Here is a 25,086-nt window from a genome sequence, read left to right on the forward strand (position 1 = left end):
GCTGGATGGGATGTCCCCAGTGTGGGACATGCTGCTGGTAGGAAGCTCACAGTACATGCAAGAAGGGCTGGAGTGCCCCAGATCTGCCTACCCAGGCAGGGTGCAGCAGCCCCAGGCAGGGCAGAACCAGCGTTTTTGGCCAGGTTGTCTCTGGTGCTTCCCTGCCTGACCTCCCCAGCAGGACTTTTCAGCAGGATAATGCCATGAACTGCCAGGGCCATGCAGCTGAGCCCACCCTGGCAGGCTTGTGGCACCCCTTGGCATGGCAGAGGACAGGGAGTGAGACCTTGCAGACGTTTATTAAGGGTGGGCCTGCTTGCCATGGCCCAGGAGAGGAACCCCAAGGGGAAGGACACTGCCACCACACTGCCTGCTCAGCCCCAGCCTGGCTGGCACATGGAGGAACCAGGACTGAGAGCTGTGGTGGGAACCACACCCAGCACCTCCCTGTGATCCAGGACATCTCCTCCCCACCCCTCAGCTGGGTGGGACACAGAGGCAGCACTGTCCCTGCTCCCTCTGCACACCCAGCCTCATGGGAGTCCCTCTTCAGAAGGGCAAGAGCCCCCAGCACCGTGATCAGCCCTTCCAGAAGCAAATGCAGAAGGCAAACCTATCCTTTCCAAGCCCAAAGTGTAATTTCTCTCCTTTCAGACTTGAACCAAAAAAACCCCACAAACTGTAGGTAAACTTTTAAATAAAATTCCCAGAAGGAACAAACTACTGGGCTGAGCCAGAGCTGAAGGGAAGGAGTGCCCAGAGTGGGCAGGGCAGCCCCAGCTGGGGAGCAGCTCCCTCAGCAGGGCCTCTGGTCCCTCTCTTGATGAGCCTTGGATGAATCCTGCTTCTCTTTGGTCAGTGAATTGTAAACTACAGGTTTAGTCTCTGCAGGAGGGAACGTGGGAGCAGCTCAGTGCTGGGCACCTTGGAGATGTCTGCCTGGAGCTGCAGGAAAAGTCTTTTCCTGGCTGTGATGCTGCAGCGTGGGCACCTCCCCATCTCCTCAGCTGGGCCTTCAGTCTGATTTCTTGGCGGGTTTCCTGCTCTTCCACGTGACAAACATTATAAAAACACCTGCCAAGACAGAGAGAACTGATTCAGGTAGGAAACTTTTAATTCCACACCACCTGCCAATGAGAAACAGAATCTCAACAGAGAGAGCAAGAAAATTCTGCTGTCCAGAGGCTCAAACAGCCAAAAACCACACACAAACACAGCCCCCGTGCCAGGCTAAGCTGCAACAGTAACCACAGAGAGTGCTGTGAGTGTCACACATTAACTAAACCCCAGCAACCTTCTTCTCTCGTCCTAATTTAGAAGTTTCTAATTAGAAGCACAGAAACAACTCTCACCTATAAATAGCAGCAGCAGCAGCCCGGCTGCCACGGGGATGATAACTGCGTATTCCCGAGGCAGGAAGAACTGGTGGATCCCATGGTCGCTGTCCATGAAGGGCTGCAGGGACACACAGGGGGTCAGCAGGTGCCCACAACACCTCCAGGGCAGCCTCGAGGGTTTGGGACAAACATGGGAATGTCTGGGGTGAGATGGCTGAAAAAGGTGCCCAGACCTGCAGGGGGCACGGCCACAGAGACAAGAGGGGGTGGGCAGTGAAGGTTTGGGGGTCAGGGGACAATGAGGGGCACTCTGGGGCTGGCACCGGGTCCCACAGCCCCGGGGGTTTGGGGTGGGCAGAGCTGCTGGTGCAGAACAGCAAATCCCTGTCCCTCTGCAGAAGGGAGCAGCTGGCACCAGCTCTGCTCCAGGTTATCCCAGCAGGATCCCCGTGCTGAGGCCGTGGAAGGCTCTGGACACCAGGGAGCACTGTGAGGATGGGAATAATCCTGCAGATCTGGGAATGCTGTGAGGATGGGAATAATCCTACAGATCTGGGAGCACTGTGAGGATGGGAATAATCCTACAGATCTGGGAGCGCTGGGAGGATGGGAATAATCCTACAGATCTGGGAGCGCTGGGAGGATGGGAATAATCCTACAGCTCTGGGAATGCTGTGAGGATGGGAATAATCCTACAGATCTGGGAGCGCTGGGAGGATGGGAATAATCCTACAGATCTGGGAGCACTGTGAGGATGGGAATAATCCTACAGCTCTGGGAGCACTGTGAGGATGGGAATAATCCTACAGATCTGGGAATGCTGTGAGGATGGGAATAATCCTACAGCTCTGGGAATGCTGTGAGGATGGGAATAATCCTACAGATCTGGGAGCGCTGGGAGGATGGGAATAATCCTACAGATCTGGGAGCGCTGGGAGGATGGGAATGATCCTGCAGATCTGGGAGCACTGTGAGGATGTGAGGATGGGAATAATCCTACAGCTCTGGGAGCACCGTGAGGCTGGGAATGCTCCGACAGCTCTGGGAAAGCCGGGAGCACAGACAAGGATTGGGAGCACAGACATGGATCAGGAGCACAGACACAGATCAGGCAGCAGAGTGAGCGATGCAAGAGGGGAATTCAAACCCCCTGGAGTTGGAGGGGAAGCTGGTGGGAGTTCAGACATCAGTCCAAGGCTGAACCTGGCCTCTCGGACCCGGAAAGCTCATGGGGAGAAGTTTCTTTCCAGGGAGAAAATCACCAGTGAGCTCAGCTGATGTGTCCCCAGAAATGGGCAGCCTCACTTTCCCAGAGCCCTGCATTCCCTAAACTCTTGTCCTCCCGACCAGATTTGTTAAGATTTGTCTCTTCCTATGTCTCCCTCTGTCATCTTCCACCAGAACCAGGAATCTGGGGGATGTGAACATTGATGACTACACCTCCATCAGGGCCAGGCTTCAGCTCTTCCCAGTGGCTCCTCCAGCCCTGGCCTTGGAAGAGCAGGTGGGCACCACAATCAATGTTTGGTCCTGCCCAGGCAAGGCCAGGAACACCCAGATGGGACAAGGACAGTGCAAGCACACAGAGGAAGATCTGCCTTGACATTTTTACCCCAGAAGTCAAAAGTCTTTTGGGCACACAGCCACATCATCGCCTGAACAAAGGGCGGGGAAACACCTGAGAATGGAATGACTGGGGTTATATTGGCCAGAGGAGCCGCGTACCAGAACGATGATCCAGAGGGTGTAGTAAACAAAGAGGACGAGGCTGAAGGCGACCAAGCCAAACCCAACCAGCTGGTCCGTCGCTGTGGCCTGCAAGGGAGAGACAGAGCGGGATCACCACGCTGGGGCCCCAGCGGATCAGGGCTCTGTGGCTGGGAGTGTGACCGGGGACAGGGGCACGGCCAGGGATGATGTACCAGGGGCAGCTGTGCCCTGTCACACACACATTTTATGAAAAATCCTTTCCTTAGGGTTTTTTCTCCTGAGGAGCTGAGAGGCCTCAGGAACAAAATGTAAACAATGATTATCTGCTGCTGTGGAATGCAACAGGTGCATCTGTGATTGGTCTCATGTGGTTGTTTCTAATTAATGGCCAATCACAGTCCAGCTGTCCGGACTGTCTCGGTCAATCACAAGCCTTTGTTATAATTCTTTTTCTATTCTTAGCCAGCCTTCTGATGAAATCCTTTCTTCTATTCTTTTAGTATAGTTTTACTATAATATATATATCATAAAATAATAAATCAAGCCTTCTGAAACATGGAGTCAGATCCTTATCTCTTCCCTCATCCTAAGACGCCTGCGATCACCGTCACAGCTCCCTGAGCCGGCTCATACACCGCATCCCGGGGGCCGCTCCCGGGCGGCGGCCGGGCCCGGTCTCTCCAGTCAGGGAGCCTGGCCAAGGCTCCGGGCCGCGATTCGGCCCAAGCCCCCCGTGCCGAGCAGGGGGCGAGCACGGACCGGACCGGACCGACCCTCCCTCCCCGCCGCGGGGTCCCGCTCGCTCCGGGCCGGGCCCGCACTCACCATGGCGCCCCGGCCTCCTCCCCGCCGGTCCCGCCTTTCCGGCGCGGCAGCCAATCAGCGAGCGGTGCGCCAATCCCGCCCCAAGAGCGGCCAATCAGCGGCGGCGGTGGGCGGGGCGCGCACCAGGCCCCGCCCCGAGCTCCGTCACCTCCCGGGGCCGCGAAAGGGCGGGAGCGGAACGGGACCGCGACAGAGAGAGCGGCGGGGACGGGACGGGACCGGGGCGGAGAGGATGGTCCGGGGAACGCGGGAGAGAAGCGCTCAGCACCCCGTTAACGGAGGGCTCTTTGTCTCAGCCGCAGGCCCGCGAACCTTGTCACCGCTCCGAGCTCCTGCTGCTCCCGGTGCCGTTGCCTTCACCCGCGGACCGGGCACTCTGTTTGCATCCAGCACCCGTGCCCGGACCTGGGGTGGTGATGGATCCTGACACCAGCCCCAGCCATCCTGACATCCCAACCCCAAACTATTTAGGTCAAGCATGCCTCACTCACCCCACAGCATTTAAAACAAGAAACAGAGCAAGAAGAATCAGTGTGAAGTACCAAAAAAACCTTTATTTTTCCCCCAAACCATAACAACATTTGACATTATACTGATTTCCTCATATATTTGTTATTTCTCTACATTAGGAACCAGATACAGAAAATACAAACACGATCTGTTGAATCAAAGACGGCACAGCATTCCGTTAGAAAAAGAAACAAAAAAACTAGAGGAGCAAGATAGAAATGGTGAAAAATAGTCATTCCCTCCAGCCCAAACTTTCCAAGAATCATCATCAAAATAGAGCAGTGGAAGTAGCTTCTCTTTCTAAACGCACTTCTGCTTTAAGACAAAAGTTAGATTTATCTTTAGATTTTTCAAAGTAAAAAAATGTTAAACTATCTTTCAAGCAATTTTGGAAGTTTGCATAGACCCATTCCCTTTCCAAAAATATCAGCCATCTCTCTATAGAATCTGATACAAATCGAGTGCGCCTCAGCCGAAGGTCACCAAGCTCAATTCACTTTCAAGAAAATAAAACATGATCTCCCCTTCCCCTCCCTCCCCCCACAAAAATACGGGCTCTACCATTATTCCACGTGTTTGAGGCAAGTTCCCAGGCTCATCCCTCGCTCAGAGCTTCATCCCAAAATTCCTTTTCATTTCCCAGGTTTCCAGTCCTGCTGCTCCGCGGGCAGCGGGATGGGGGGCGCAGGGAGGGGGCTGATGGACACAGCTCTCAGCAGGGAGGTGGGGGGAATTCTGCACTCATCAATCCCTCCCCACAGCCAGGGAAAGTGGCTTCTCAAGGACAAACACCTGCAACCAGGCAGAGTTTGTAGGAACTTGTCCCTGGGGACTGGCCTTGTCCAAAGGGCGCGGTCACCAGAGCAAGAGCTCAGCTAGAGACCAGGAGGGGCAGCAGGGAGGGGCAGGAGGGGTCCAGGGGGGGCTGCAGCCCCAGGTAAGGCAGCCAGGAGGGCAGGGGAGCCCCTCACCAGGAGGGGTTTCACTGTGGTGCTCTAGCGTACCTGGAGTGAGGTTTTCCCAGAGGTTCCTGGCAGCAGCGCAGAGACCAGCTGCGCTGCCACCCGCTTAAAAAGAAACAGCAACGACAAAATAAATAAAAAAGTCAACCCCCTCCTATTCAGATGAGAATGAAATACTATTTCTTCAGGCCTCCACCTGGTTTGGAACCCTCTAAAAACTGAAGCAAACGTTTAAAAGGGCTTGTTAACCTGTCTGCAGGGGGCAAAGTGATGTGGCAATGAGGGGAGGGAGAAATCACACGCCTGCTGCCCATCACTCCAAGGGTCAGAACAGCACGAGGCCCCCATTTAAAGTGCTGACCATGCAAAAGATGATGATGAGGGAGCAACATCCTTCTCCTCCCTTTTCCCATCACAATTTCCAACTGAAATCCATCTCCTTCACCAAGAAATGACTAAGCCTATTCTTCTGGACACTCAGTTTTATATTGGTTTTAAAAAAAGAAAAGAAGTTAGTAAAAAAGTTACACTGAATTTCCTAACGCTTTGCAATGTGCTTCCACCAACTAAAGGTCTGGAAACCAGGAGCAGAGCTCACATGTTTTGCCTGATCCCAAGACTGAAGCAGAGAGCCAGCTCTGCTCTCCAGGGCCAGCCAGGCATGAGCAGCTCTGCTCGTCAGCATCAGAGACCCAGGGGATGCAGAGTCTTGCCAATAAGGTTCTTTTACTTGTTTAAGCCACCTCTGAATCCCCTGAGAAGGGGAACAATGTGGGGAAGAACATTCCCCCCCTAAGCCCCCCCTGAAATAAAATATCAATGAAACAATGCAGTCAAAAAAAAAAAAAAAAACACCAGCCTGCTGGGTTTGTATAAAAAAAAAATTCCATAAACTTCACAACAAAAAAGAAAAACCCAAAGGAAACTAGCCAGCGGTTTGGGTCTGGAAACTGATTCACTTCTTAAATGTTCAAAGTACAACAAGGAGCAGGCAGCAGGGATGCCACAAGGAAAAAAGTGCTCGTGAGATGCAGCTTCCTGAGGCAGCAGTGAGTGTGTGGGACCAGGACCCCACAGGCACCACCTCGGGTGCTGCCCAGGGACTGCTGGGCACTGCTTGTGCTGGAGCTCTGCACGGGATCTACAAACAGGAACAGACTGCTCCAGCTCCCCCAGCCGTGCTGCACAAGGCTGGATGACCAGGACTACTTACTGAAAACCAGGGGCAGGAGAGCTAAAAAGCCACACAAAGATCAGAATCTGTGGAGGGACTAATGTGGAGACAAGGAGGAAATTCCCTATGGGACACAGTTATCAGAAATGCAAGCAGTGATGTGCCAAGCCACTGGAGAGAAGCCAAAGCCACGCCCAGCTTGGCCACAGTGATGGGATGGAGCAGGCTGTGCCTCTGCCAGCCTGGGAAGAAGAGACCAGTGCTCTCAAAAGCTCAACTGCTTCTCTTGCTTTGCTGGGAAGATATTCCTCCTCTGTCCCAGTGATTTCTTGACATGCCAAGCTGCCAGTGCCTCAGAGCAGCCCAGTCTGGAATGCCCTGGGATCCCAACTGCTCTGACAGTGACTGCCATTGTTCCTCATGGGAACAGAAGCAAAGCAGCAAAATGAGCTGGGTTTTAGCCTCTTTCCTGGCTTATGCTTGCTCCTTTCAAGTCCTGGTTGGATCTGATTTCCTGAGGGGCTTTGTTGGCCCCTGGGGAGCAGCCAGAGTTGCTCTCAGCCCTGCAGGGCCATGCACAGAGAGGCAGAGCAGCCCCTGCTGCCCGAGCCTCCTCCTGCCCTCACCCTGACCTGAGCACACGGTCAGGCCAGGCCTGGCTCTCTGGCACTGCCCCAGGGAGACAGAAAGACAAACAGTTCTGTCCTTCCTGCAGCCACGTGGCACCCCAGGAACAGGGCAGGATGCTCAGCAGCCTGCAAGTGAGTGCCAAACCTACCCAGGCTGAATGAAGAAGAGATCACCATTAAAAAAAAACCTAGCAAGTGTGAAAGAGCTTTTGTTCTAGACAGTCTCAAAAAGATCCAACACTTTTCCCCTATGTTAAACCAAACCAAGGTGTTGTCTGTATCCCCTTTTTACCCTAATTCAAATTTAATTCCCTTTGAAGGGAAAGGGTGGAAAAGATGCATATCCTATATGTGGTCTGTCCAAACACAGAAAGAAGCCTCTTGACTCCAAGAGAGAAACCATCAAAACAGAGTAAGCAACTGTATAGTTCTACCACACTGCTGAGCACCCTCCCCATGCAGCATCCTTAGCCAGAAGGGTAAAAAAAAAAAAGCTAAATCAAGGCCCTTTCATTCCTTGTTTCTCATTCTGCCAGATTCCCTTTTCCAGCAGCTCATCTGCATGCATTCTGGCCAAAGAGACCACAGTTAATGCTTTTTTTTTTTCCTCCTTTAAAAGAGGCTTTACAATAACTCAGAATTTGAACAACGTGATCAGTTAACAAGCCTTTCCTTGCTGAGCAGTGAGTGTGTGCCTGAACACACAGCCACAAGTGCCAGAGGGGAGCCAGGTCCTGCAGAGGGCATGGCTGCCACAGAACACTGGCAAAAGAGGAATGGGCAGCACACAGAAATAGCTTATCAGCTGAGGGGCTCTGTAAGGGAGGGCTGCAAGCACAGCCTGCCCAGATCCTCGCTGGAAATTCAGCTGCCAGGAGAGATCTCCAAGTGGGAGCTGAAAGGGATGCAGATCTCTGCCACACACTGCAGGGAAAAGTGTCAAACAACTGCAGAAACCAAACCCAAAGAAGAGCAATTGAAAGATAACCAGAGAACAGTTTGAAGCCTTGTCACAAGAGTTCACTCACCACAGAGCAGGTCAGATCAGCTGCTGTGGCTAATGCAGCAGCAAACACCCCTTCTACCCTTGAAGGCAGAGACAGTGGCTTCTCCCCAGCCCCAAGAGGAACCAGCACAGGCACAGATCTCTGCTGACAGGATAAGAAAGGCCAAGCAACACCAAATCCCTTACTGGCACAGGCCAAGAGAGGCAATTGACATCACCACCTCAACAGAGACACCACTGCAGTCAACTGCATCCAGCTCTGGCCCAAGGAAAAGCTGTCAGACGAGATTCTTTTCACAGTCCAAGAAGGGCAGTTCCCTTCCTGAGCCAATGAAACAAGGAAAAAAAGCAAAAAAAAAAAAAAAAAAAAAAAGAAAGAGGCTTTGTATTCCAAGCTCCAACAGGACTATTTGCTGAATCAGTCCAGCAAACACAGATTAAACTCCTGGAATAGTGAGTAGAAGCCTCCTCCAGGTAAAATCTATAAGCTCTAAAGTGCTCCTGCTAATGCTAGTTGATGAACACCCCCTTCCATGCCCAGCAGTGGAAGGGCTGCTGCAGTCAGTGGTGTGATGAGCACTCACATTGAACCGTTCACCAACTCCCAGCTGGATTGCAGTAGAGTTTTCTGAAATGCACTTTTGGGAAGTATTTCCTATGAGAAGATGTTGTTTGGGGATGTGAGGATAGGAAGGTGAAGTGTACACCACAGCATACATTGTTCAGTAAAACCATTGCCTTGGGAGGTGATGTTCCCTTGCAGAGTCAATGGAATAAAGCATCCTGCAAGTGGCCATGTCACCATGTCCCCAACAAGCAGCTCTGGGTTTGGTTAGAATGGTTTCCCCCACCCCCAGTGGTTTGAAGAGTTCACAGTGGTATAACCCAAAGTTTTGGGGAGACAGAAACTGAGACGTCCCCTGCTGCAAGTGAATGGGTGGAATGAGGGATGCAGATGAGCAACATCCTCTGGGACTAGCCCAAGGATAAATCCCACAGACACCTCGTGTCTGAGCAGGAGCAGGGGAAGGCATGCACTGGGAGGACCAGGAAGCAGAGAAGGACAATGCCAATGCAGGGAAAGTGCATGTTCTGGAGTGGTCTCGGAGTCGTTCTGCAGTGCAAACGTACGGGGAGGGGTGTGGAGAAATCCCTTCTGGAATGCTGCATGAAGAGAGGTAAAGGTTGGCATCCAGGTGGCAGCAGACTGGGTAGGGGGCCTGTGTCCAGCAGCTCTACCCTGTTCTTCACATTTAGTGGGTTTCAATCACCACTGGCTCGTAAACTCCAGATGAGACCCTGGGGAGGCAGAGGGGGAGAGGGGCTGGTTATTTTCCAGTCATTTCAGCAACCAAGTTGTGATTCAGAGCTCTCCACTCTCAAACATCATCTAAGCCCACTCAGAACACTGCCAGTAACGAGCCAGCCTTGTGAGAAGTCAGTCCTTGGAATACAGAGGGGACAAAGAGGTGGCAAATCAGCAACAGAGCCCTGGAGAGAGCTGGGTGTGACACACAAACCCTTCTGTACAGGACACAGCAAAGGGGGAGCATCCCACCCAAAACAAGGCCAGCCAGCCTGGCTTTGCTGTGCTCCCAGCTTTGTTTCCAGCTTGATACATCTTTGCATTACCATTACTGCTCTTTTTAATTCAATGGAAAGATGCAACAAAGACTCAAACACAACTGGACAAGAGCTGTACTAAGTGCTATAGTGGCAAGAAAAAGTTTTATTGCTTCAGAAGGCTTTAATGAGAGAACAAGCCTTCGAAGGTTATGGAAGAGGCAGAGAGAAGGGACAATAAGGGGCAGGGAGAAGGGACAATAAATGCCGCTCTGCTGCAGTTTTGCTGCGGGCCAGCAGGAGGCAAAGCTCCTCCTTCAGGAACGAACGGGAACCAGCCTCTACCATTTTGTCCTTTCACTCCTCATTTCTGTTCCTGGGTCTAGCAACCAGGATCCCATTATCCCTCTGAGCTCTTGCTGAGAACTGCGCTCATACTCGAGTGCAACTGCAGCCTGCCACCAAAGGGATCCCAGGCTGTTAATGTGGAATAAAGCCACCATGTAGCACATGATATTTAGAAATCTCTCCTGTAGTAAAAAGTGCAAGTTTCCTAGGTACAGAGCCCACAAATCTCTCTGGGGCCCCTCTGGCTGCCAGCTTTTTGGGAAACCTACCTGTTTCCCAGCTGAATACCACTCAGAGTAGTTGTTCCATCTCTGCTCACAAACAACCTCAGGTTACTGTCTGCAGATAGAAAAGGAAATCAAAAGAGAAATCAGACCTCAAAATCCAGAACTGCTGAGGCTGCCAGGAACTCCCCTCCCAGACACACCATCAGCACAGAACACGTGTGCCTCAGCAGATGCACATCCACATTGCCTGGTGGTGCTCCCACAGTCACTGAGCCCCTGGGAACCCTTTCCTTGCTCCAAAGGGAAACCTCCACAACATGCAGCTTTGGAAGAATAAAGACAGATATTAATTCACTCATTGCCTGTTTTAAGGCAATTCCATTGATGCAAGTTCTTGGTCAGCTTATGCACATCTGAACAGATTAGATGTGGGGCCTCACACTGCTTTGGTAGAGTCACTGGAGGAGAAACTCAGCCTGTTCTGCTGGGGAGAGGCAGCTGCATCCAGTCTGGTCCTAACCCACACTGAGTGAGGTATAACTCCCCACATAATAAGAGTGCTGCCATGTGCAACAATTTAAGGTGACTAATGGTAAATTAATGAAGCACAGATAACAAGCTAGGCTCAAGTCTAAAACTTAACAGAAAACCTCAGATAAAAAAAATCAGATTAGAGGTCAATTTCTATGCTAAAGTGGAAAATGAAACTGAAAACAAAAGCAGTTACATTATTAGTTCTCTCCTAACAGATGCTGTGACTGCAATGGAGAAAACTCCTCCTTAAGCTTTTCAAAAGACCTGATCACCAGCACATGGTAACCCATGTTTCTGTAGAGATGTGCTGCTTTCCCTCCAGTTGTGCTCTCTTTTGCTAAATACCCTTGGCCTGACCCTGGACAAAGGCCACTGGAGCTGTGCAGACAGCTGATGCAATTCATCTCCACTGTGCTAAGAATCAGTGTTTTTCCTCTCTCTCCCTGCATGTTTGAGCTACTATTCAATCTCTGCTTCATGTGTGAAACAACAGCAAGAGCTATCTGTAAATACATGTGCAGCTCTCAAACCCACATGGTTTATCTACCACAGAAACACCCAGCAAGCACTGAAGGCAAACAGCCGTCAAAGGAGAAGGGAGCCCATGGCAGATCAGATCTGACTGCAAACACTTGGCAGCCCTGCAAAAGGAACAACCCAGACATCCCCTCTGAGGCTTCTCCTCTCACCTTCAGTATTGCTGACATCTGTGAAGTCCTGACTCTGCATTATTTTCTCCACTATGTCATCAGCATCGATCCTGGTGTCATCCACTCGCGTTGGGTGACTCTCCATTGAATCCTTTTTCCTCCTGGCAAGAGGAAATCCAGGACAAACTTACTCATCTTTTCAAGACACAGACTTCTACATACTGCCCTGCATTTCTTGGCCACAGCCTCCTCCACAGTGGCCACAATTCCACTGCTGCCTGGAGACAAAGGAGCGGGTTCTGTCTCTCCTTCCCAGGTCTTTGCTGCACTGTCACTCACCGGGAGGGTCTGTCCAGCAGCAGGGGTGGTCTGGGGGGCCGAGGTGGCTTCTCCAGCTTGTGCTCCCTCTCTCCCCCCTCAGGGTACTCCACGGTCATGCTGAGCCCCCCCGAGGCACTGCTGCTGGTGGATGTGTTGCGGCGGTGGGTCAGGTCGGACATGCTGGAGGAGCGGGAGTGCTCCGTGCTGTAACCTGCCAACACAGGGGCACAGAGCTCAGCTGCTGCTGCTCCCACTCCTGGCAGCACAGAGACAGGCAGGGAGCTCCACAGCTGCACTTCTGCCCTTGCACACAGAGGTTTAGACATCTGTGAGCTCATCGGCAGAGACTGAGCAGGAGGCTGGTATTATGGGTATTACAGAGAGAGATGGCTGCAAATCTCTCTCACAGGGGCTTGCTGCAGGAAGGAAAAGGGAAAAAGGGAGGCAGAGCTGTGTGGATCAGTGGTTACCAGAGATCTTGGACTGCTGGCTGGCATAGCTCGAGTTCCGCGAGTGCCCTGAGTGGAAAACTTCCTCCGGGCTGGACAGGTTCTGATCTGACTCCTCTGGGACACCTGCCAAGGAAAAGAGGACACTGCTTACACCACAACCACTGATCACTGGGAGGGAAGACTGATCTTGGAATGAAAGATCAAGGAAAGGGCAGTCTACTGGCCAGAGTCCTGCTGTAAAGGCCAGCACAGGGCTTAAAAATACCCAGGGAATAGGAAAGACCACAGTGAGCTCTGTCAAGTTTATCACTATTTCTATCCAACACGTGAATTTACAAACATCTCTGGGGGCTTGTAGCATCTAGAAGGACAAGTAGTGTCTGAAACTATGCACAGTTAAAGGCATCAAGCTATGTAAGCATCAAATGACCACTGGCAGTAAAATATTTCAACCTCTGTTTGGATGCTTCTGTTAGCACCTTTCCTTTTCTATTACTTCTGAGAGAGCCTGTACCATTTAAATAATCTCTGAATTTGCTACAGACACTTCAGCCTGAGTCCTGCTCCTTGGCCCTCCTTGTCTCTCTTGCAGGAAGCTTATCCAGAAGTGCACAAATGTAACACATTAGCCAGCTTTTTAAGAACAACACTTGCACCACGTGCTCTGTCAACTGAGGGGATGAGACTCCGGTGCTATTTTGGTGCAGTGTATCTGCCTGCACATTTGGAATGTGCTGGGAAGGAAAAAAACTGATGTGAAAATGCAGTGCCCTTGAAAACAGGCTCATAGAGAAGGCAAAGAACTGCATCAGCAGCTGGAACAAGGCCACTAGACCTTAAACCAACCTCTAAAACCTTCAGAGGAACTTTTCTAGAAGATAAGTCTGAGCAACAGAATAGCTGAGTGCAGAACAATGGTAAGTATCACTGAACACAGTGGAAAGCAGGGATGAGTGCAGTGCATGAATTATTAAATCCCCAGCAAAAAGAACAAATTGCTTTATCTCCACTAACAGAAACATGCACGTGGCAAATATTCAACCTTCCTCAGTTACACTTAGATGGCTTTGTTATTCTCAATATTCTGAATGAGCAATGAGGGTTGAGGATGGGTGTGGAAAAACATGAAAAATTAAAGAGTTTCTGTGCTTGCAACTGCTGGGAAAATCAAAGGAGTGTCCAGGCAGAGGCTGGCATGGCCTGGCTGCAGGGTGGGCATTCAGACCTGAGCTGAGGATGGCAGTTCTTGGCTTGGCCTGGCGCAGGGAGCCAATGGTGGAGGAGCTGCTGCTGCTGCTGGTGGTTCCCTCACCCTTGCAGGTCAGCTGCAGAGTGGAGTCCTGCCCTGGGATGGTGATGGACTTGGCAGTGGAAGGAGGCCTGGAACAGAAGGGAAGGAGGTTACAGACTGCCAGGCAGGGAGCAGCCACCATTCTGTCCATCCCACCCTTTCAGCAGGGGGAAGCTGGCAGCCCTCCGACCAGCAGCTCAAATGGGATGTTGGGTTTTGTTTGCCCACATGCAAGACTGGTGTGGTCCCTACCTTGGACTGCAATACAAGAAAAAACAAATTTTTGAGGTAAATTAAGACAAAAAGGGGCCATTTATTCATTTATATAGGACAGCAGGCTCAGAACTTGCTCCAGGACACATCCAGAGCTGCCCTTTCACCCCTAACATGTGTCCATGCCCAGCTGGCTCCACAAACTGGAACCAGTTTGTCCCACTCTCAAATCCAGCTTCCTTTCTCCTACACCTCTTTGGCCAAAATGAAACCTTTTATCCCAGCAACCCTGTCACCTTATGAGAGCACTTTGACAACAATCAAATAACCTTTCCCTTTTTTAACTGACTTTTAAACTCCTTTTCAGAGAAACTAAAGTGTTTTTCCAGCTGTCAGAATTATTTTTCTGGTTATTCTGTGAGCCTGCAACATCCCTTTGTAAATGCTGACTGCAGGGCAGATCTGTGAGTGCCTGGAGCCCCCTCCCTTCCTCCAGAAGTGCTTTTGGGTGGAAGCCACAGCATGTGCAGCGTGGCAAAGTGAATATTCCTGTTGGAGCCCTAACCTCTCTCTGCAGCCTGAAGAGTTTAGTTCTGAACTGGAACTAAAGAACCATTTTATGGTTTTTAAGTGAGGAGTGAGAAATAAAACCTTTTGTCTCCCTCAGAGCTCTGAGGGAAGATGTTACATGAGAAGGGATCTCTGCAGTATTTTGGAAGGCAGAATATTTAATGTGGGCAGCTGAATGGCTATAAAGCTTTCAGGAAACTCGCAGCATGCCTTCACCAGGAAAAAAAAACCTTCCTTAATCACCTTATCAGTGATTTGCATGCGCCCAGGTGCTTTGGGGACTTGGCTTGACAGGTTTTTAAGGCTTTTACAACCTTAAGCAAGCAAACTGTTCCTGCAGCAGCTGTGGGAGCAGCCTCTTGCTCTGTCAGCTCTGCCCCTTTCAACAGCCCCAGCAGGAGAAGGTTCATGGAGTGCTGCAGAAAATCAGTGCTTGGAAGTGATTTCCCAGCACAGTTTAATTCCTGCCTAACCCTCTAATGAGTGTCATTTACCAGAAGCTCCACTGATCAAGGACTATTCCACATGCAAAGTTTCTATTTTTAGATATTTGCACATCATCAACATAAAAGGGAAAAGTGGGAATGACTGCAAAAATCCTTCAAGAAAATTAGGTTTGACTTTCAGACTGAACCTACTTACATTAAATGGATATTTATATCCTATTCTGTGTAATTTCAGGCATTCTAAGAGTGGGACTTGCTTCCATTGCAAAGGAGCAACAGGTATTTTTGTAAGACATTATTACCAGACGTCCCAGCACCCTAGATTTAGAACATCTGTTACTGCTATGAAGTTATGGTTTAAGATACTCAAAACTTCTATATTACACTTTGTTCTGAAGCAGAAATTCTTCAGAATCAGATGACACTGATGCTGGGTTCAGAAGTGTCAGAAAATACTGCAGCACTATGAAAAGCCACTTACAAAACAAACCTACCAAAAATCATGCAGCATTTTTAACAAGAATTTGAGCTAATTTATGCACTCCAAGCTAGCTCCTAAAATTAGATCTACAGAAATTGGCCTCAAGGTAAAGCTTTCTTCTCTCATTCTGTTGGGAGGCAACATGAAATATTCCTTTGGGCACATGGCAGCCCTGCTGTGCAGTCACACACCTTCAGCACAGTTGGGACTGTGATGCTGCACTGTGGTGTGAGATCAGGATATTTGTTGATTCACCAACAATTCTTTAAACAGCAGAACTGCTCCCCAGCCAAACTGTACCTATCCTTTCCTACCATTATGCATTAAAAAAACCCCACATTACTGCAATTTCTCTGCTAATTAATACAAGTTGTGAACCCTGTAGGGAAAAAAAAAGTTAAAGTGATTCAGCCTTGAAGTATTTTTGTTGCTGTTTCAATCTGAGATCTTTATCCCCTATGGTATGTGCTGAAGCGTGTCCACTTCCAAGACTGTTTTCTTTATTGACCTTTCTCCTCTTGGAGGTCAATGAAACCAAGCTCAGAGCCATGAGAAATTCCATCCTTCATGCAAAACATGAAGTCTGTAATCAAAATCTACTCATTTCTAAAACCTGAGTTGCACCAGCAGGGAAAATACTGTGCACAGCAATAATGAGAGCTGGGAAAGCCAGAGCAGAGAGTAAAACCAATTAACAGCACAGGCTGGCTGTGCTTTTCTGGTTGATTCAACCAGTTTTACTGTAATTCCCAATATCAAGGGCACCTTTTCCCCTCCCTTCATCAGTTTTAGTGTCTGCCCAGAATGGGGTACAGGCAGGAACTCACGTTTTGAAGCAGGGGTCCCCAGAGAGCAGGGACATTCCGATGGTGACCTGGAGAGGGGACACAAGGCACATCATCAGCCATGCTGCACTGAGCTCCTCCCTTCACAGCAGCCAGGAGCTCAAGGGCTAGGTGTAAAGATCAGCTAGATCTAACTCCTTTCCCAGGGAAATCAGCTTCAGGGATTTAGCAAAGTATCTCCCTCCCTGCCCCAAATCCCTGCATCACTAACTCCAAGTGGCAGTGGCTCAGCAGGACACCAGCTGGGTCATGCTGACAGTGCCTTGTAACATTTCCCTCCCTCCTGCTCCTGGGTTTTTTGTTAAGGGTCACTGCTTGGCCAAATCAATGCCAAATTATCAAAGGGCAACTCTGATAATGGGAAACTTCCCAAGTCAGTCTAGCAGCACAAAAGCAAAATCCTGCCTCTGTACATAACAGGACGTTCTCCCAGGCCTGGCACTGTGCTGTGATCTCCCCAAAGTAGGATTTCTGCTCTGTAGGTTCTGGCTGTTGTACCTTCAGGATGGAGTTGTCCTGTCGGGTGTTCTTGGTATCATATCCTTCCAGCAAGCAGCAACGGACAGTGGATCCAGAGCCTGCAAATTCTGCCAGATTGAGATCAGCAAAGCCCAGCTGCAGCCAAGGAAACAATGGAGGGAAAGGTGAGAAAACAGACATTACTCCATAAAGGGATACACAGTGTCACACAGCCCAAACGGAGAGAACAGGAGCCAGGACACAGAGTGGTGGCTGTGAAGATTCTTGAGGATGGACAGGGTCACATTCCTAACCCCACACTAGATGGACACTTGGAGACCTTCAGGAAGCCAAGCCCACATGGAGGAAGGGTGTACAGTAGTGCTAGTGGCCAGGACAGTGTTAACCAGCCTGCAGCCATTGCATAACCAAGGACATGGAAGGCACCAGGTCAACAATGTGGAAAAAACACAATCACACATACACAAACATAATAAGGCACTCTTTGTATCGGGCCATCCCAGAATGCAGTGGAGCATGTGAACCAGGAGATGAAAGGATATTGTTACAGGGGAAAGTGACACCATCCTGACAAAAACAACAGACTATGGGCACGGGGAGCTGGAGGCCCAGAGCCATGGGGCTCTCACTGCCTGAGCCTCACCCCTCAGAGGCAGCTGCTGGGCTGGGCAGCTCCTCCTCAACACTGCTCGGGTTTAACCAGCAAGGGGTTGGTTTGGCACGCAGAAGGGAAGAGAAACATTTGGAGAGATTTAGTTGTGAGCTCTCTAAACCTTCACTAACAAATGGGAAGCAAACAGGGAAGGTGACAAAGCTGGAGATCACACGCATTTCTTAAAAGGGCACCGATCCCTCCAGAGTAAATACACACACAATGAAGAGCACCTTTGTTTTCCTGCCCTAATCCCTGGTGTATTAACACAGTGTTTCAAAGAAAAAGTTACAGCTTGTTTTATGCAGAGCTTTAGGAACAGAAGGCAGTTGTGTCCCATCTCATCTGATCAGCAGGACATGCTGTACTCTGTATGTGGCCAAAGCATCCAGGCGTGGAGCATCTGCGTCACAGCAGGGCAGGGCAGCTCCCAGGGGAGCAGGGAGCACAGGTGGAGCAGCAGCAGCAGGTCCTTCTGTCCTTCTGTCCTCTGCACACATCCCTTCTGCCCTGCTGCTGACAGCTGCATGACAACTGAACAGCAGCACCATCCTATGGAACTGTGGTGCCCCTGAGGAAGCTGATGGAGAGTCCCAGCACAGAACAGTCACTGCCAGAGGAACCTTGGCTCCCACTGCTCCAAGTCAAGAATCACAGTCTGATCAAGATACATGATTAAGGGGGAAACAGCAAGATTAATGCCACTGCTTCCTTCATCCCATCCTCAAAGGGCAACTTCTGATGGCAAATGAAAAAAAAAAACCGGGATGGAGAGGGAACCTTTTATCAGGAAAAAAACCCAAACCTTTCTTCCTCTCTTCTCATTTCTTAAGAATTCCTTTAATGCAAGTGTTTCTTCAGCCCTTGCTGCAGAAATTTCTGTCTCTTCAAGCCAAGGGCTATGCCATTTGCTAATTATTCACCGATAAGGAAAAAAGTTTTTCTCTCTTAGAGATAAACAGGACAGAGGAAAGCCACAGAAGGAGCTGCAATCCATCACTGTGACAAAGACACAGCACCACCACAGCAGGAGAACAGCATGGCACAGGGGTGGCCCAGACCCAGATCCCTCTTCCTCCACCACAGCACTAAATTCTGAGATGAGACCAACACGGCAGCAGAGTGTGGGAGAACCCTCCAGCAGCTCACATGATGTGCTGAGGTCAGAAACTCTTTCAGGAAGCAGACTCCCAGTATATAGAGGAAAGATCCCTTAACAAAAGGATGTTTTCAGATATAACCTTCCAGAATAGTTTCCTCAGTTTTCCAGCCAGCTGATGGTGTTTCTCCCAGCTCAGGGAAAGAGTTTCTGCTTTATCAGTCCTTCCTGTCGCCTTCCGCCCTGTCACCCCTGACACTGAGGTGACATTCACGTCAAAGCCCAAGGTGGGCAAGGCACTGGAAACTGCTGGGAGCACAAACAGCCCCAACACCCTCAGTCCCTGCTCATGGGCACGAGGTATGCCAAGTGCAGAGGGCATTCACAAGTCTCATCTTCCTGCTGTGACTGGAGGAGTTCTCAGCTGAATTTGGAGAGTTTAAAAAGGTGGGGACTCGTGATGTAAAATAAGAAAACAGCTGCATGGACATGCACCACAGACTTCTGCTAGAAACATCAGGAAGCCCAAACCAGTTCTGTCATGAGAACCTGCACAGAACAAGCCTGGTCCACTGGGCAAGATTGCAGTCACTCTTGTCTGGTGTGACATCTCTCATTTCTGAGCTGCCTCAGATCATCTTCTCAGAGAACACACCTGTCTTTTTCACGAAGACCAAGCAAGATACCAGCCCAAGAGACAACAAGTACTTGAGATTTGGTCTCCAGTTCTGGGCTAGAGGAAGTCAGTCTCTGTTAAATGCCACTAAACAAAACTCAAGACTGAGCAAAAAGGAAGTAGGTTAGAACATGACCTGAATAAGGTCTCCAGGTTAACTCCACCACAGAAATGTGCCTTCAGGCTTCCTTGAATTCTGCCTTCCCAAACCCTGCAGAAAGCTTCAGGATGGACATTGCAAGAGGCAAAGGTTGATGCATTTGCTATGTCCCTTCCTCCAGCTATGCTGCTATCCCTGGACATGCAGCCCTGCAGAATTAATAACCTTCCCATAGTGTGAATTTAGTGAAAAAGAGACTGATGGCCCTAGAGACCATGTCCTAATTAGCAACAAAAAAAGGAACAAAGCCACAGTGCCTTCTCCCATCCAGCACAGCAGAACACAGGAGCTAATGCAGTAGACCCTTCACAGCCAGTTGCCTCCATGGCCTCAGAAAGGATTTTGATGAGAAGGGATTCTTACATGGCTGTGTGTGACCATCTGTTTGTTAGAAGCCAGCAGCAGTGACTCATTTTCAAGCAAACATCATTTTGGGCACTGTGTGAGCTCAGCTTCTAAGCCAACATTGTCTCTTGATCCAGCACAAGGAGGAGAAGGGGGTGGCCCATTGTCTGTCCCACAGCACAGGCAAGAAAATGCGAGGAAGAGAAACCAAGACTAAGATCCCTGCTGATCCATTTGGCTTTTGCCTTGGTGTCTCCTGTGCTCTGGCAGGCAGTGATTTCTGCTGAGGGCTCCTGACTGCTCTCCTGGGGCACTGAGGTGCCTGCCCCAGCTGGCTGCTGTGCTCTGCAGAACAGAATTGGAGCCTGTTTCTTTATTAGAGACATGCTGCCAGAAGCCAGAGAGTTCACATCTGACTCAGAACTTCCCCAAAGTTTGAGGACATGCAGATCATCTCTCCAACCCCCATCTCAAATCCATATCCAGTGCAATCTGGATCCTGTCCCAGCAAGTCGAGTTTTTTGGGAAATCTCTTAACTCAGATTTCAACTAAAAACTAATGAACATCTCTCCAGATTGGTCCACTCAGCAGCCACTGGTTTCTAATGGGTGTAAAGCACTAGCAGGAGACAAGACCATCTTCACTCTGTTGTATTTGCCCTTTCTATGCTCTTACCTTTGAGTAGGTTTTTCCGCCCTTCAGCTCCTATATTGGGAAACAAAACAGGAAAAGCAGCTATTATATGTGCTGGGGCAACAGGGGGGGAAAAATTCATTATTCAGTCCTGGAATCTGCTCTCAGGATTCACAAGCCTCTCTCTCAAGGGTTACCACCACCTTGGTCGCTCCCATATCCTCCATCAAGGACTTTTCTTGGAGAGAGAGGCTTCAATTCCAGCATATCCTGTCCCAAACCATCTTTCCTTCCCACCACAGCCCACACAATTTTTCTTGCTGGCAGAAAGCAGCCAGTAAGCAGCTGCCAGCACAGCACTGGTGTGGGGGAAGCTGGCAGCAGCAAAGCTGGGGCTCACCTTGCGCACAGACACTCGGCAGACACAGGGGTCCAGGAGCCCCGTGGCAGGGTTGGCACTCATCTTACACACAAAGGTGAATTTCTTTTTCCAGCGGACACAGTTCTCCTGAACTTCCTCTCTGTGAGAATCAGAAGAGAAAAAAAAAATTCAAATAAATGTACAAAGCCAAATCAAGATCAGCTATTAAGTATCTTTTATAATGACTGGCATCCTAGCCCATAAAGATGCTCTGCAGCAGCTTGGTTCACCTGAAACTGAACCACACAAAGGTGTTAAGTTAGCATCAAGCTTTTCACCAGTCAATACAGGTAAAATCCACCCAGGTTACAGAAATATTAATCATCTCATCAACAGAATTTGCCTTTAAAACTCTCCCAAGTTCTGACATTTCCTGCTCAGCCGGTTTAGCTCATTCTCTGTCCAGCCTGCACGGAGCAAATCTCCACACCTGAACTGGGCTGAAGGTTCACAAGCTTATCTCCCCCCAGCATGTCTGTCTGTACAGCCTCTGCACAGCAAAGTGCTCTGTGTCCTGGATGGCCTGTCCTTCCCTGCCCCTGGGGCTGGCACTCAGTGAGGATGGCCAGCCTGAAGGAGGACACAAACACATGTGGAAACGCTCCTGGGGCAAGCAGACAGGGTCACACCAAGCAAACATTGCTCAAATCCTGCAGGGGCTCAGCCAGGGTAGAGGTGGTTTTGCTTGCACAGCTTCTGAGCAGACCATCCTGATCTCCAGGCTGAGTGGGGAACACATGGCTCTGGCATGGCCTGAGCCTGCAGGAGGAAGAGAAGAAACCTTCCTGAGTGCAGGATCACTTCAGCTGCAGCTCTGGCTTCCACACAGCCCTCAGGGGAAGCTGGATGTTACAATTCCAAGGAAGCTGATTCAAAGGAACCTGGAAATAAGGTGTGTGGGTCCTTCCACAGGGCTCTAGTTTCCTACTGAGCCTCTACAGGCTCAGAGCTTGGCCCTCAGCCAGTCCAGTCCTCAAAGTGATGAGGCCAGGGGAGGAAGGGAAGGCACTGACAGCTGTGAGCAAGCAAGTCTGACTCTTATCTCTCCTCCTAGCACAGGACAAAGGTGCAAGGGCAGCTGATAAACTGTTTGCTTTAGCAGGGAAAGGGAGGCTTCCCACCATCTGACCCAGGCCAAAGGGATGGTGGCAAAGGGGAGAGTGATCAGCCTTGGTAGTGTCTCCTCTTCCTGGGAAGGAAGGGGAAGAAGCTGGAGCTCACATTTCATTAGGGTAATCTCGAGGTGAGCCCAAGGGGACAGACCCAGGGACTCAATCCTGAGCCAGGAGGTCCCTGCTGGTCCTCCAAGGCATTCTGTGAGACCAAATGTGCCAGCCAAGGGCGACACAGAATAGAAAAGGAGTAGCTGACAAAAACCTGAAACCTGTAATCCTCTGTAATGCAGATAAAGGCTGATCATCCCTGTTTAAAACAAGAGAAAACAGAAGGCAACAATTCCTTCAAGGTAGAGAACTTAAATCCCTTCCAGACAGAACTCAGGCTCACTATTAAGTCAGTAAAAAGTGAGACATCCAAGTGCCAAAAATACCTTTGAATCCGGGATTATTAATTCAAGATGAGATCTGGTTCTCATTACTTCACTCAACTCACCCCAGCTCTCTCAGACAGGAGGAAGAAACACATCCAGAGGGATTAAAAAGGTTTTGTCAGTAATAAAATATTCACCATGCCAGCCAAATTAGGCATGTTACATTTCAAATATGGGTGCCTTAAACCTGCCTCAATAATAAGCATCTTAAATGGCCTGAAGGAAGGAAAAACTCACGATACAGATGAGAAAAGGTATGCAACAGAATGGAAAACCACCTGTGAACACAAGGCAGGTACAGGGGGTTGCAGGAAACACTGAATATTTTAGGAACATTACTCACCTTTGGAAAGGAACTGCTATTTTTTAGAAAGCAAGGCTGATGCTAAAGCTACTACTGACATCAGAGCTACAAGTGAAAGCTGTTCAGTGAGCCAGCAGCACACCTGGTTCCCAACCCTGCCACACAAGAGCATTCATGGGATGCTCCCTCCAGCTCCCACAGCTGCAGGATCCTCAGTGGGATCAAGAGCTGCTCCAGCATTGTGAGCTGAGCTTCCTTACTCAGGAATTCTTGCTCCTTCTACAATGCAGCCATGATTAAGCATCTGCTGGATGCTGCTAAGTCCAATGAAGGCTAATTACTTCCAAACGTGGTAAAAAGTCCTGATTAGCAATCCAGAGCTCCAGAGCTAATTTGCCTTCAGCCTAAGCTCCTCTAACAGACATTCTGCTTCTTATTAAGGATGTACATTGGCTTTCCAGAACTGCTGCAGATACCACACAGTGCAGGGGATTAGGAAGAGGATTTGGGGGTGTTATGTTACCCACAGCACTGTGATCATGAACCTCAGCTGCAGGTGCACGCACAGCTTAGGGGTTTTGTGCCTTTGGAACAGCCTGCACATGGCAAGAAGGAGTTTAGAAGACAAAATCCAGAGCTGCTTTCCAGTCACAAGTTTCACAATAGTTCAATAATGAATTTCAACCTTTTTTGGTTTTTTATTTTAAAGGGTGGAGGCTGGGTCTGTATCATTAGACAAACAAGCAACAGCTCTATTGTTTCACACTGCACTCTAAAAAATTAGTTCCACATTTCCAGAAGATGGCATGTAGAGAAGAAATGGGCTTTGCCTACCCACCTCCCTTCAAGTTAGGCTGGTAATTAGAGAACACTAAAAAGGGGACAAAAAAAAAGGAGAACTCAGATGATGAGCAGTTTTGTATTTAGCCCTGGAATATTCTCTGATGTACAATTATGAACCACCATACAGAAACAAAAAAAACACCCAAGCAGCATGGTGAAGGCTGCACTGAGAGAAGTTTTCTTTCATCCTAATCACAAGGCAACTAAAAGTAAAGCAGAAATGAACAGCTTAAAACCAGAAGTGTCTAATTTTAAGTTTCACTCTGTATTTGGAGAACCAGAAATAGTTCACACCAATCCCAGGTCTAGGTGCCAATTCAACGGGTCCTCAGAAGTTTTATTTTAAAAAAGCTGTCTGTATCATTTTGCAAAAAGACTCCCAGAAGGTTGAATCCCTGCCAAACTAAGCTTTGCCCTCTTCTGACTTCAGACTTATTCAAAGCTGTGTAATTACTCTTTCCAGACCTAAATATACCTCCTCAGAATAAACCAGTGCAATCCTGTGGCAGGTTTTGTGAAAAGCAGAGTTCTGGAAAGAGCTTTGTGAGGTTTTCTAATCCTGGAGCTGCTCATCTACCTCCAGCTCGAGGAAGAGCTTTTTGCCTCCCTCATTCTGCCTCTCAAGAGAGGATTCACCAGGAAAAAAGCAGCTGGAAGAATGCTTCACCATAGCATGGTGAGGATTCAAGTGATGGGAATGATGCCCAGCAGGGACCCACTGCTCTGCCTGATTTTGGAGGGGCAGCAGAGAACTCAGGGAAGCCTCCAAGACCACTCTGGGTTGAAATCTCACACACAGCTCTGGAGACAGGCAGAAAAACACACAAGAAACACCTTAAAGAGATGTTTCGAGCTGTGGTGAAAGTGCCATGGACACACCAGCACTCTGAATGGCTCACTCTGAATTCAAGCTGGTAAAGCAAACACTTCTAGAAAAAGGCCACATATCCAATCCATGCTATCTTGGGCTACACTGTGAACCTCTCTCCCACATGAAAACCCAGCTAATGAAACACTAGAGCAGAGATTAAAACTTCTATTTACAGACTCAGAGCTGAGCTGTGGGTATCAACCTTCCAACACCACCCCCTGAAACACTTTGGCCTTGCTGAAGCATTTAGAAAAGCAGATGTTTCACTCCTGCTTTATGGCAGTTGTCACACATCAGACAGTGTCATAAAAAGGCCACAGCCTTATTGAAAGGGCTGCAGCAACAAAAAATAGCTTTTAATGTTAAACATTTCACTAGAGCAATGTCTCAGTCTGATGTTTCATGCATGGGGCAAATGTGGGAAAACCTCAGGCTAAATGGGACAGTAGAGATAAGCACACACAAAGAGCTTCTTATTCAGATTTACTCCCCCTCCTTACACAGAGGGGAAGGGTAAGCTTTCCTATTGCTGATGCTCAGTCCACATGCTCACTGTCCCCCTTCTGAGATGTGGATCTGTGTCAGAGCCTTCAAGCAGAACTAATCCCCCTCTCAGCAGAGCCAGTCCTCTGCAGCCTCCTCCCTGCTTCACCACTGCAGCAGCATCTTATCTGATAAGGCACAGGAGAGATAACACCATTTTAAAGAGGCTGCCAAGCCAACTCCCAGCTCAGATTCTTTTAAGTGCAGTGAAAAACAGCCCTTCAAGGGGCCCTGACACACACCAGCAGTGTGTCTTTTAGGGAGTAAGGGAACACAATCCCTGCAATGCAGGTACAATCCTCTCAATCACAGAGAAACAAAATATCACATTATTTCAGCAGATTGCATTGAAAGGCATCTTCTACACCATTCCTTTGCAGAGCTCTGCTTTCATCTGCAGAGACACAGTAAAACA

At 49.3% G+C, this 25,086-nt stretch overlaps 2 protein-coding genes across 3 annotated transcripts in view; both read right to left on the reverse strand.

The window, feature by feature from the left end:
* Positions 1–280: 280 nt before the first annotated feature.
* On the reverse strand, positions 281–3,978 carry DPM2 (dolichyl-phosphate mannosyltransferase subunit 2, regulatory). Its single transcript, XM_064727698.1, has 4 exons — positions 3,873–3,978; positions 3,063–3,152; positions 1,353–1,455; positions 281–1,074 (listed from the first exon to the last, which is right to left on the reverse strand). Exons 1-4 carry the CDS (start codon positions 3,873–3,875, stop codon positions 1,016–1,018), a joined length of 255 nt encoding a protein of 84 aa, XP_064583768.1. The 5' UTR covers positions 3,876–3,978; the 3' UTR covers positions 281–1,015.
* Positions 3,979–4,401: 423 nt separating this feature from the next.
* EEIG1 (estrogen-induced osteoclastogenesis regulator 1) overlaps positions 4,402–25,086 on the reverse strand; it is a 36,482-nt gene continuing 15,797 nt past the window's right edge. For both annotated transcript variants that reach the window (XM_064727490.1, XM_064727491.1), the window contains exons 3-12: positions 20,541–20,661; positions 20,183–20,212; positions 16,593–16,709; positions 16,077–16,123; positions 13,474–13,628; positions 12,267–12,371; positions 11,815–12,007; positions 11,515–11,636; positions 10,334–10,403; positions 4,402–9,452 (exon numbers count right to left, since the gene is read on the reverse strand). In XM_064727490.1, the coding sequence (XP_064583560.1) occupies positions 9,407–9,452; positions 10,334–10,403; positions 11,515–11,636; positions 11,815–12,007; positions 12,267–12,371; positions 13,474–13,628; positions 16,077–16,123; positions 16,593–16,709; positions 20,183–20,212; positions 20,541–20,661 (1,006 nt within the window). In that variant the 3' untranslated portion in view covers positions 4,402–9,406. The remainder of the gene's footprint in view (positions 9,453–10,333; positions 10,404–11,514; positions 11,637–11,814; positions 12,008–12,266; positions 12,372–13,473; positions 13,629–16,076; positions 16,124–16,592; positions 16,710–20,182; positions 20,213–20,540; positions 20,662–25,086) is intronic.

Source organism: Zonotrichia leucophrys, chromosome 17, assembly GCF_028769735.1.
Source record: "Zonotrichia leucophrys gambelii isolate GWCS_2022_RI chromosome 17, RI_Zleu_2.0, whole genome shotgun sequence".
NCBI lineage: Eukaryota > Metazoa > Chordata > Aves > Passeriformes > Passerellidae > Zonotrichia > Zonotrichia leucophrys.

Coding starts and splice junctions, on each gene's coding strand:
- DPM2 (XM_064727698.1), bottom strand. Junction 1,456..3,062: donor CCCTCTGGATCATCGTTCTG/GTACGCGGCTCC, acceptor GTGTCCCTGCAG/CCCTTCATGGACAGCGACCA. Junction 1,075..1,352: donor GCTGCTGCTGCTATTTATAG/GTGAGAGTTGTT, acceptor CTGTCTTGGCAG/GTGTTTTTATAATGTTTGTC.